Source organism: Panthera uncia, chromosome B4, assembly GCF_023721935.1.
Source record: "Panthera uncia isolate 11264 chromosome B4, Puncia_PCG_1.0, whole genome shotgun sequence".
Taxonomy (NCBI): Eukaryota; Metazoa; Chordata; class Mammalia; order Carnivora; family Felidae; genus Panthera; species Panthera uncia.
Genome location: NC_064809.1, coordinates 138223493 through 138236337, shown reverse-complemented (window position 1 = coordinate 138236337; position 12845 = coordinate 138223493). Strand labels below are relative to the sequence as shown.

At 52.3% G+C, this 12845-nt stretch overlaps 1 protein-coding gene across 1 annotated transcript; it reads left to right on the top strand.

The window, feature by feature from the left end:
* Positions 1-9680: 9680 nt before the first annotated feature.
* On the top strand, positions 9681-11824 carry ODF3B (outer dense fiber of sperm tails 3B). Its single transcript, XM_049626618.1, has 7 exons — positions 9681-9778; positions 10148-10294; positions 10470-10673; positions 10947-11051; positions 11198-11319; positions 11429-11572; positions 11692-11824. The coding sequence occupies exons 1-7, from the start codon at positions 9697-9699 to the stop codon at positions 11770-11772; spliced, it is 885 nt and encodes a 294-aa protein (XP_049482575.1). The 5' UTR covers positions 9681-9696; the 3' UTR covers positions 11773-11824.
* The last annotated feature ends 1021 nt before the right edge of the window (positions 11825-12845 follow it).

The following is a 12845-nucleotide window of genomic DNA, read 5'->3' as shown; positions in this document are numbered from 1 at the left end:
CAGGGAGAGTCAGAGAGAGAGGGAGACACAGAATCCGAAGCAGGCTCCAGGCTCTGAGCTGTCAGCACAGAGCCCGACGTGGGGCTCCAACTCACCAACTGTGAGATCGTGACCTGAGCTGAAGTCGGACACCTAATGGACTAAACCACCCAGGCCCTCCTCGTGAAACCTACTTCTAAAAAAGTGTCCTGGGGCGCCTGGGTGGCTCAGTCAAGCGTCCGACTTCGTCTCAGGTCATGATCTCGCAGTCCATGAGTTCGAGCCCCGCATCGGGCTCTGGGCTGACAGCTCAGAGCCTGGAGCCTGCTTCAGATTCTGTGTCTCCCTCTCTCTCTGGCCCTCCCCTGCTCATGCTCTGTCTCACTCTCTCTCTTAAAAATAAATAAACATTAAAAGGGGCGCCTGGGTGGCGCAGTCGGTTAAGCGTCCGACTTCAGCCAGGTCACGATCTCGCAGTCCGTGAGTTCGAGCCCCGCGTCGGGCTCTGGGCTGATGGCCCGGAGCCTGGAGCCTGTTTCCGATTCTGTGTCTCCCTCTCTCTCTGCCCCTCCCCCGTTCATGCTCTGTCTCTCTCTGTCCCAAAAATAAATAAAAAATGTTGAAAAAAAAATTAAAAAAAAAAAGTGTCCAGGCCCAGGAACAGCCCCCAGCAGTGTGCATATGGAGAACTAAGGTGTGTGTAGGAGGAACCGAGCAAGGGACACGGACATCAACCAAGGCCTTGCTGTGTCTTGGCAGACTGGCTCAGTCAGGGTGGGTCTGTTGTCAGCAAAGCCTCCTAAAGAGTGAAGGGATGTCTAGACTTCTGCCTCAACAATTTAGAAATTCTGTTGGGTTCACTAGGCTGACAGCTGCTATCAACAACCAGTAGTTAAAAAATAAATCAAGGAGTAACAGCTGAGAAATGTGTTTTCTTTACATGTATTTCAAATAACTTGAAACACACATATTCCCACAGACATGCACGTTGCACAGGTGCACAACACACACGACTGGCTGTGTGATCTACGAGTAGCGTCCTCCCTTCCCTTCTCTGGCCCCCACCCAGGAACACATCAGCTTGTGTAAGAATTCGTTTATTTTATTCTTTACATTTTATTTTGTTTCTAATTTTTGTGTTTTTTCCCTCCTCCCATCACCCCCACGGAGGGGGAGGTCAGGGGTTTTTGTTTTTGCTATTCTCTGTTTTCTTGCTTTTTCATTTGGAAACTCTCCTATAGTTTTCTATTCCACTGCTGTTCATTTTCCTTCCCTGCTCTCTTAATTCAGACACTTATGACTGTACCACTGGTCACAAACAAGAAGTTTAATATGCTCTCCTAACAAGATCCCTCCACAAGATAAAACCTCTAGAATAATTTCTCTCTCCCATTTCTCTCCCTGTCTCCCCATCTCCATGAGAAGTTTGGAAAGACTTTACCTCTCCCAAGCATCCGTTCTACTGAAACAGTTTAATCTTTATTAGAACCTCCCCCACACCGTATGTGTGTGTGTGTGCGCGCGCACGCCCGTGTGCACACGTGTATGTGTGAATTGCGGACGTGTGTGCATGTGCGTGCTTGTATAGGGATAGAGATTCCTTGCTCAACAACGTTTCTTCCTTGCCGCTGTATCAGGGTCTGGTTCTGGTGTATCTGCCGTTTGTTTTTCATCTTTCCCTACTATTTTCCTCACTGCTACCTGGATGCTCTGCCCCTGACTTCTGGAACATTCCAGCCCTGTGCTGTGCTCTGGCAGGTGGAGGCTGTTCTGACTGGGCCATGGGTTCCAGGCTGTGTCTTTTCCTACCGTGATCTTGCTATCCCACCGTTCTCCAGCGCCTGGTGTTGAAGAGGACAGACCTGATGCCATTCTGACTTTTCTTTTTGTAGGTAATTTGGGTTTTCTTCCCGGAAGCTTATAGGGTATCTTTTCTTAGAATCAGATCACTATGTTTTCTTAGCAGGCCACCCTGGGATTCAGGGATCTCTTTGCTTCCCAGACTCGAGTCTGTCTCCAGCTGAGCAGAGTTCTCTTCTCCTTTTCATTGCAGTGTGGCCTCTGTACCACCCTTTCCTTTTTCTCCTTTCGGAACACCTGCGTCTCGTCACATACACCTGTGCCTCTCCTCCAACGGGCTTATCTTTGTTGCTCATGATTTCCATCTCCTTTTGTTTCCTATGCTTTCTACGTGGTGGTCCAGGCCACCTGTTCACATTTCAGCCACGACCATTCTCTGCTGTAGTTCAGATACTGCAAGTTTGAGACTGACATCATTGTTCTATTGTGCGTCCATCACCTTCGAAAATTTCGGTTTGCCGGGGAGTTGTTTTCGAGCGTATGCTTGTGCGCATTGCACCTGTCCTTCCTCTGTGCTCAGTGTTTTTTATTCAGGAGGTTAGCTAGCTTCCTCATCCACGATTCCGTTTCACTAGCTTCGGGAAATTGGCCTTCCTCAGTCTCAGTAATATCACACAGCTGGCCAGTGCAGGCTTCCTGAAATGTTTTCTCAGCTCAGCCCTCACTGTGCCATTTCTCTTGGTTTTCCTTTTGCCTCACTGGTTGCTGGTTCCTCCCCTTCTCGCCAGCCACAAGTGTGCCTGGGCCTGTTGTGGGCCCTCCCAAGCCTTGCAGATGGCAATGACCGTTGTGTAGTTCCTGTCACATGGTTGCTGTGCTACCACATGAATGATGCCTAACGTGGGCCGGACAGCAAGACGGCCCGATAACGTACGAAGAAATTGCGCCAGGAACCGTGATGTCGATCTAATGATGTCCGTCGAAAATGGCACCTTTGACAGCCATGTAAGGTACTTGTGGGGGAGTTTATGTCACAGTAATGTGGTTGGGGATGTAAGTGTCTTCCTGCAATCTGACCCGCTCTCACTGTAGATGGCAAAATATCGCTCTACCAACATAACCATCACCCAGGAGGACCACAGAACCTTGAGAAGCTGTGCTCAGCAAATGTCACACCACCTGATGGCTTATGGAATAGCTGAGATGTGGCCTTAGACCCAAGCCCAGGAGACTGTCGCTTCTTTACAATTTATGTATCAGAGTACTCATTTCTGCCAAATCTCTAGCCCGGGACTGCCGGAGTAGCCGAGAATCAGTGCTTTTTCTTTTCTTCACCCACATCCGCTCTACGTCAGGGGTTCACAACGTCTGCTTTTGTAAAGAGCCAGGTAATAACTATTTTTGCCTCTGCAGGTCATATGGTCTCCGGTAACTACTCCGCTTTGCTATTACAGCATGAAAGCCACCATAGAAAACAGTAGATGAGGCAGGCTGGCTTAGTGGCCCCTGCTCTAAGGGATCCCATCCATTCCCAGGGCTTGAGGATGCTTTCCAGGCCCATTTCCAAGCTAGACGTCGCCACTGAGCCCCAGGTGCGTGTGTCTCCCCAGTTAACATCTTCGGCTGGGGGCGGAATAGCCATCTTGAACCTCAGACGCTCAAATCAAGACTTGATTTTTCCACCTTTCTGGAAGCGGCCAGTTGCATTCAACTTCCATTGTCATCAGCTGCTTCTATGCATTTTCCTGTATTTCAGAACCTAAAAGCTGAAAAACCACATTTTTCAGACCCCCTTGCGGCGGGACTTCCGAGGGGAGTGGTTGCATCAAATGCACGCTCATGAGACGACACAGGAGGCAGGGTGGCCATGCAGTCTCTGGGCACACAATGCCACAGCGATGGCTGTCAGGGCAGGGTGGGGTGCGGTTGGCAGGAGAGAGACAACAAGGCCCCAAGTTCCTGGCCTCACAGTCACGGCTACCTAAGTCTCCCAGACTCAAGGGGCCACCTCTCAGTCCACGCGCACCAGCCCACCTGAAGATTTTGTAGTGTCCCCTGTAATAAATCCATTTCTGCCATAACTACTTGAGAGCGGTTTCTGTTTTCTGCACCGAGCGTGATTGATTCACTCGCCCAAACTGCCCCGCTCCCCATCAGCTTAACCTCAGAAATGACCTCTCTATCCATTTTCTGTGAACTGAGTTCCATTCAGAAGATTCAAAACCACACCAGTAATGCGAACAGGAAGAAAATGCGATGAAGAAGTGTTAACTAAGAAAAGGAGATTCCCCCTCAAGTAGATAGAAGAGTGTTCAAAGGGACCCCCCCCCACTGAAAAAATCCACATGTGACGTTTGATTCCCCCAAAATTTACCTAGTACTGATGACATAAACAGTGGGGAACACACATCTTGAATGTTTTATGTATTATGTGCTGTATTCTTACAATAAAGCTACAATGTTACTCAGAAAGTCATAAGAAAGTATTTACAACACTGTGCTGTATTTATTGAAAACATCAGCCTATAAGGGGATGTGCAGGTCACACCCGTGTTGTTCAAGGCTCCCAACTGCACACCCAGGGCTGACAGAGAGAAGAACCCAGAACCTGGAAGAGCCCCACACCTGCCACAAGGGTGAGGCTCCTCTTCTCTGGAGGGTGTGGCTTCCACAGGTGGAGAAGAAAAGAGGGTGCGAGTCTGAGCTGGCGAGCAAGAGCAGCTGCCACACGGTGCAGAAACTGGAGAGGGGGCAGGCAGGACGCAGCCGGCCTAGCCGGGCTGCTCAGGTGACAGCCTCCCGCCTCCCGCCATCGGATCCTGGCCTCTGCACCAAACAGCGCGCGCAAGGAATGAAGGCCCTTCTCTAGGCCAGTCCTTGCGGTGTCCCTCCGGCTCCCCCTATGGACAAAACCTAGCACCACACCAGCTGGCAAAGGGGAGGTGTAGGGGGTGCTGGGCAGTGTCGGTGCAAACAAGGGGGGAGGGGTTTAGTGCTGGGAGGGGACGGAGTGAAAGTGGCACACTGCTCGGTCCATCGAACCAAAAGCAACGAGTGATCCCCACCTTTCCTTTATCGCTTACATCCAGTATATTACCAAAGCGTGTCAGTTTTACCACCAAAACCTATGTCCAACCACACTCTCTCCTTCTCTCTCCATCATCACTGCTTTACTCAAAGTCACAACAGATCCAACCTGGACCTACAGAAATATAACCTGTTCCTAAACTGGTGAACTCAAAACCTTAATCCAGTCCATCCTCACCAAAGTAATCTATGCAGCCAATGCAATTTCAATCAATTTCAACTCATTCAGAAATTCACGTAGGAAAAAAAAAATGTGTAAAATGTTCCAAGTAATTTTGGAAAGGAAGCCAAAACAGAAGGGACTTGCCCTATCAGAAATCAAAAGACACTAGAAGCCCATAACGAAACATTCCAGTGTAGGTGCAGGGATAGACAGATAGGAATTTAGAGCCCAGAAACAAACCTAGGGGAGTTTAGTATATGATCAAGTTAGCAATTCAAATAATCAAGGAAATGATGTTTTTTTGAAAAATGGTATTGGAAGAGAGGACAATAAAGTATATTCTTCCCTCATACTATACACAGAATAGGGACGCCTGGGTGGCTCAGTTGGTTAAGCATCTGACTTCAGCTCAGGTCATGATCTCACAGTTCAAAAATTCAAGTCCCACATCAGACTCTGTGCTGTCAGCTCAGAGCCCAGAGGCTGCCTCCGATTCTGTGTCTCTCTCTGCCCCTCCCCGGCTCATGCTCCCTTGGTCTCTTAAAAATAAACATTAAATAAATAAATAAATAAATAAATAAAGTTATTTACATTAAAAAAAAACAAACTACACACAGAATAAATTCCAAATGATGAAAACTTTGAAATCATAGGTTTGTGTGAGTGTGTGTGCTAGGATAAACAATAGAACAGTGTTCTAGTGTTGGGCTGCTGGGCCCCAAAGCTAGAAGCCCAAAAGGAAACGTTTGACATATTGGACTATGTAAAAACATATTTTTTCTGTACGGCAAAAGATTACCAATAACAAAATAGAAAGAAAAACAACAAATCTGGAAAACATATGACCCCCAAAATTAAAATATGTAACATAAAGATGTCTTGGGGTGCTGGCTGGCTCAGTCGGTGAAGCGTGCAGCTCTTGATCTCAGGGTCGTGAGTTTGAGCCCCACATTGGGTGTAGAGATTACTTAAAAATAAAATCTTTTATGGGGCGCCTGGGTGGCGCAGTCGGTTAAGCGTCCGACTTCAGCCAGGTCACGATCTCGCGGTCCGTGAGTTCGAGCCCCGCGTCAGGCTCTGGGCTGATGGCTCGGAGCCTGGAGCCTGTTTCCGATTCTGTGTCTCCCTCTCTCTCTGCCCCTCCCCCGTTCATGCTCTGTCTCTCTCTGTCCCAAAAATAAAAAAAAATAATAAAAAAAAAAACACGTTGAAAAAAAAATAAAATCTTTTAGGGGAGCCCAGGTGGCTCAGTGGTTAAGCTTCCGACTTCGGCTCAGGTCATGATCTCACAGTCTGTGGGTTCAAGCCCCTCACTGGGCTCTGTGCTGACAGTTCGGAGCCTGGAGCCTGCTTCAGATTCTGTGTCTTTCTCTCTCTACCCCGCCCTCACTCATGCTCTCTCTCTCTCTCTCTCTCTCTTTCAAAAATAAACCTTAAAAAATGTTTACATAAAAATCAGAAAATAAAATATTTTAAATAAATGTCTTACAAATCAATAAGAAAAATATAAAAAAAACAACAGAAAATTTGATAGAAACACGTGAACAGGCAGTTTGTCGAAATATATATGGCCAATAAATATATGAAATATGTTCATTCTTCCTAAGAACCAATGAAATGCAAATCTCAACAAAACAAGACCTTATTTTCAGATCAGACTGGCCAAGGTATAGAGGCAGTGTGATTCATTAAGGGTCTAGAGTGTGAGAGCCAGATAGTCTGGATCTGAATCTCAGTTCCACCACTCTCTAAGCATGTAGCCCTTCATGCCTTCATGTAGTTTCCTAATCTGTAAAATTGGAATAAATAATAGCACTTTACTCCAACTTTGCTGTGAGGGTTAAATGAAATAATTTCAGTAAATTAGCACTCAGTGTAGTGCCTGACACATAATACATGTTCTAGGAATATATTTGGCTCTCATTATTTAAAAGGTTGATCTCAACCTTCACTGGTTAGTGTGTACAGAAAAAGAAACACAATTCATTGAAGAAAGTATAAATTAATCTATTTATTCATCAAATATTTATGACCCACTGGAGACACAACAGCAAGCAAGAGCCTCAGTCAGCACCCTCACTGGCGAGCATTCTAGGGAGGCTGCACTTCTGAGGACGGCAATTAGGCAACATTCGCCAAATCATCAACCCCTTGACCCCGCAGTCCCACATTAGGAAGTTTATCCTAAAGAACTATTTGGGTAAACTTATGAAGATTAATTTAGTAGAATTCAGAGTACCTGGGATCACAATCTTAAGCTGCAGAACCAACCCAAATATCTATGAATGAGGACTGGTTAAGTCATCATACAGGAAGGCACAGAATCGCGTGGGTAAGACAAGCCCATTCTGGGATAAGACAAGCATCCAGGGTGCTCTGCTTCTGGCTGTGTGTCTTTCTGCATAGGTTGGCTTTTTCCTTACAGCTGGATGCACCACGCTTATATCTTGGGTAGAAATTCAGCTATTTCCATGGAGGAGGGAAATAAATGATTCATTGGCTGAAGAAACAAAGGCAAACGAGGAAAAACCAGGTCCCATCACTGTCCACTAACCCCAGGAATCTAGTCCTGCCCCCAGCCCTCATTTTCTGCCCACACATTCTAGGAGCTCATCCTTCTCTGACTTTCTGTCTTTCTACAGCCGCTGCTCCTGCACCTGGTGGCTGAGTCCAGGCAGAGTCCTGGGCAGATGGGGAGTCCTGGGGCACAGGGGTGCACACCAGTCCTGGAACTTCCCACTCAGGTCCCGGTTCCCACTCAAATGCTGGCCCTGGATGGCCAAGCTGCTGGGAGCCCCTGGAAGCCCACAGCTCACAGCTCAGTGCACCCCAGATCCCACGTCTGGGTGGACCAACCTGGTGTGTCTGATTTTATGGGGGATCTTCTGTCAACACCCCCTCTGGTAGCCTGCAACATGCTTTTCAGAAATTATCATCTAATAAGCAGCAATAATGATTTTATTGACACATTCTTTACTTTAATTAGCAATTAAAATGAGCAATTTTAAAATATTTTTGTTTTTAAAATATTCTAATTCAGTAAAATACTTCATATATGAAATAAAGTTTGTACCAACCAAAAATAGTACACCTTGCCCTATCTCAGTATTTTAATTTTTTTAATTTATTTATTTCTTTTGAGAGAGAGAGAGAGAGAGAGAGAGAGAGAACCCCAAGCAGTCTCCGCACTGTCAGAGCGGGGCCGATGCGAGACTTGAACTCACCAATTTAAGCTGAAATCAAGAATCGGACACAACCAACTGAGCCACCCAGGAGTCCCTCACTATTTAAAATTTTAAACACAAATAAAAACTCCAAATGGTCACAGAATTACAAAAGTGCGAAAACTGAGTTCTGTTTCTTCTTCCTTCTTGCAATCACTCTGGTCTCATTGCTCATCTCAAATCTAAGGCTTAAAAGGAGAAATATGTGTCACCTCAGGGAGAGGAGACACAATTGCCCCTTGAGCTCCAAAAGCCGTTTCGAATGTCCAGGCATGAGGCACTGAGTCCCCTAAGAACAACTTGTAGGGAGTCTGCATTAACTTCCATACAGAATACAATATTTAATAAAGGTAATAAAAATTGCTAACTTGAAACTTACATATATGCTATTAAAATTCAACAGTAACCACAGTATCTTTTTAAACCACTAACAAAAGATTTGTGGGGTAGGAGTATCTTCTCTCTGACCTTCTTTAGAATTGCTGGTCTCATAAGGATAATAAAAGGCTGATCAATTTGGCACACCCTCAGTGTTATTTTAAAATTCTCTTTAGACAATGCACCCTCTACCTGCCTCTCCCTTTCAGCCCTCAGGTCCCCCCTGGAGGGCCCAGACGCGCAGCTCCCAGCAATCCCCAGCTTGCCTCGTGTTCCATGCCACACTGGGCTCAGAGCTCCCTTGGCAAAGACCAGAATTCCCACAAACCACTGGGCACTCCTCATCCCCTGCCCTCTTCCAAGAGTAGGCAGGTGACTGGCAGAACTGGGTAAAATGGACACATTATTTTCATTTCCTTCATTGCTTTTTTTTTCTGTTTGTAAGATAAACACTAAGTTTCTTTACTTAAATTTTTCCTTCATTAATAATGAAGTTATTTAGGGGCACCTGGGTGGCTCAGTCAGTTAAGCATCTGACTCTTGGTTTCAGCTCAGGTCATGATCTCGGGGTTCTTGGGTTCAAGGCCCACATCGGTTCTGTATTGACAGTGCAGAGCCTGCTTGGGATTCTCTCTCTCTCCCTCTCTCTCTGCCCATCCCCTGATAGCACTCTCTCTCAAAATAAATAAACTTTAAAAAATAATGAAGTGATTTAAGGCTATACGTTTTCCACTGAACACAGCTGTAGCTATGTCCTGTACAGTTGGGCATGAGGGATCTACCTTTGCAATGTTTTATGCATAACGTGTAACTTCACATTTGAGTTTCTCTTTGATCCAGTGGTTTTTAAATGAGAATTTGTCAGGGCCCCGTACACTTCTGGAATGGGGGCACTGAAGCCCAGCGAAGAGCCAGGCCAGTGCTCCCGCGCAAGGCCCTGCCTGCAGGGCGGCGGCACCGCCCACGACTCCGCGGAGAAGCCTCCAGGGCTGGGTTGCGGGGGGCGGAGCCAGGTTGGGGTAAGGGGCGGTCAGCCCCGTTGCCAGGAGGCGGAACCTGGACACAATGGGGTCTGGGAGTCGGGCCGGGAGGGGGCCGGCATCCGGGCACCCCACCTTGCCTTCCCCGCCGGGAGCCACGAGAGCAGGTTAGTGCATCAACTCTGGAGCCCCTCTGGGCACCAGGTTCCGAACCACGTCGCCTCCTCGCCCCAGTGTCTTGGCCGGACGCCCCTGAAATATCCCAGCCCCCCAGAACCCCAGGGAATTCCTTCCCCCCAGGATTGAGTCCAAACTTGGCGCGCTCACACACCCCTACTGGACTCACTTTGGGGGCTTGAAGCTCCGGCCCGGCCCCCCGCCGCCCCCCGCCGAGCCGGGAAAGCTCCGGTTTGTTTTCCCGGCGCCCGGGATACAGGATGGGCCCCACCCCCGGAGTCGGGAGGAGCTGGAGCGGAGAAGCGCGTTCGGCGCGAGTCCTGGGTGGAGGGGCCGGGGCCGCCACCTTCTGTCCACAGGTGCCGCGGGCCGTAAGCCCACCCCACCCTCGCGCGCCATGGGCTCGGACGTCTGGGTCGGCCCTTGGCGGCCGCACCGGCCCCGCGGCCCCATCGCAGCGCTCTACAGAGGCCCGGGGCCCAAGTACATGCTGCCACCGAACACCGGTACCGGCGTCGGGCGGGGGGTGGAGGGGCTACCGAGGCCTGTGCCGGCAAGGGGACGCCGTAACCCGGCTGCAGGGCGGAAGGGAGGGAAGTCTGTTGGAGGGAGGGATACGGTGCACTGTGCCCGGGGCGGGGAGCAGCGGGGGCCCGCGGTGACGCTGGGAAGCTCCTTCAGGCTACATCCTGCACGACCCGTCGCGGCCCCGCGCCCCGGCGTTCTCCTTCGGCGCGCGCCTCCCCACGCAGCAGACTTCGTGCGGCCCCGGGCCCGGCCACCTGATTCCAGCTCGTATGACCGTGCGCGGCCCCGACGGCACCCCCGCCTACTCCATCTACGGCCGTCCGCGCCACGCAGCGCCCTTCCTCACTCCGGGACCCGGTCAGGACCCCTGGGACCCCGGGCTCCCCAGGGCAGAGCCGCCTCCGGGAAGGCCCACCCGGGAACCCCCTACCTGAGCCCCGACGCCCCCTCCCCGTGTACCCTAACACTCCAAAATCGGTACCTCCACATCTGGATCTCAACCCCAAGCCCCACCGGGCTTTGACAAACCGTGGCTCGGATTCACCTTAGTCCCAGGACCCCCAACCCGGGTCCCCACCAGGCCCTCAACCCGGTCCCGGTCCCGGCCCACACCCCCGGTCCGCCCCGCAGGCAGGTACTTCCCAGAACGAGCTGGGAACGCGACGTACCCCAGTGCGCCTCGGCACACCATCGCCACCCGAAACTGGGGCATCCACGCGGAGCCGCAGACCCCAGGTGAGACCAGAAAGGCCTATTCCAGCACCGTGGACCTTCCTATCCCTGACGGGGAACCACTCTCCAGGCTGCGGCGGGGAGACCCTGGCCTGGCCAGGAAGACTCACCCCGGCCCCAGACCCCACCCCTTGCTGGCTCCTCCCCAGGCCCCGGGGCCTACACTGTGCCCTCGCTCTTGGGTCCGCGTGTCATCGGTAAAGTCTCGGCCCCAACTTACTCCATCTATGGCCGCAGCGCAGTGGGCAGCTGCTTCGAGGACCTCAGCAAGGTGGGAGAGGGGCTGCGGGACACGGCGCAGCGCGGGGTGCACCCGGCGGGCCACAGAGGGTCAGGAAGCAAGAGGTGAAGGCCAGTGCGCCCCCGCTGCCCTCCCACAGACCCCGGGTCCCTGCGCCTACCACGTGGTGAACACTGGGATCTACAAGTCTCGGGCCCCCCAGTTCTCGATGCTGGCGCGGAATTCACTCCCCCAGGACAACACCCTGAATCCGGGACCCGCAGCCTACAACGTGGACCAAGGGGTCTGGAGTCCCGGGTCAAGGGTCAGGGGAGAGGGGAGGAGGGTCGGAGTCCCGGGGTTCCCCGGCGCGGAGCTGGACGCCTGGCCCCGCGAGGTCAGCGCCGTCTCCTGCATCCACAGCACCGCAAGCCCGGCGGCTGGAGCTTCGGGATCCGGCACTCGGACCACCTGGCCCGGGTCCTGACCTACGCGGATGACTGACCCGCTGGGCGGGCGTGGCCCCACAAACGTTTGCTTAAAGCCTCCCGAGCCAGCAGCGTGTCCGCCCCTGTGTGTTCGCGGCGGGCGCGCGGGGCGCGGGGCGTGCGCGGCGGGACGCTGGGGCCCACAGGTCCCCGGAGCTCCGCGGGCCGGCCGGCCCGGGAAGTCCTGGAAGGCGCGCGCCCGCGGGCCTTCCTGATTGGCCGAGACAGAAGGGCCTGGGGCGACCATTGGCCGAGAGTCCCGCCTGTCCGGGAGGCCCCGCCCACCCACCGTCCTGTGGCCGCGGGACGGCAAACCGCACCCGCCTGGAGTCTGGAGAGGGATGGGTGAGGGCCGCCGTACCGGACAGGTGCAGGCCGGGGTCAGGCTGTGAGGCCGACGAGTAGGAGCCAGACACGGAGACACGCACACGGGCACCACAGACACGGTACAGAGGGGGCGGACATGAGAGGGAGAGACCGGGATCAGGGTCGGGACAGGTGCACCTGCTGCAGAGACCCGGACACAGGGCGGCCGCAGGGTCCGGCGGTCTCGCACCCCGCAGGCTCGGAGCGATGGCGTCCTAGGGATCCACGGCCCAGGGGCGCCTGGTGACCTTTCAGGGGGAGGGAGCTCAAGCAACTCCCGGGTCTGATCCGCCTGAAGAGAGACGAAAGCCCCCTGAGCTAGGGGGACCTGCGGGGCTTCCTGCGCGCTGTGGAGGGGAGCGCGCAGGGCGCGCAAATCGGTGCGTGGGAACTTCTGGGCACCCCTAACCCTGAGGTCAGCCCGAGACCGCTTGCCCCCGGGGACGCCACAACTGTCCTGGGGACAGTGCCCCAGCACTGTCAGTGACCTCAAGATAACCCGCCGCTGTGAGAACACCACACTCTCCCCCCCCCCCCCGTGATGGCTACACCACCACTGTATTCCGTGCCTAGAGGCCGTGCTAGTGGCCATGCCACTGGGAGGCATAGATCTGAAGAAGGAAGTGGTGCTGCCCCAGGCCCTGGCCAAGTCTGGGCAGCAGCTGGAGCTGCCAGAGGCCTTCTGCCCGCAACTCATGAACAAAATTCTACAAGGGGAGTGGG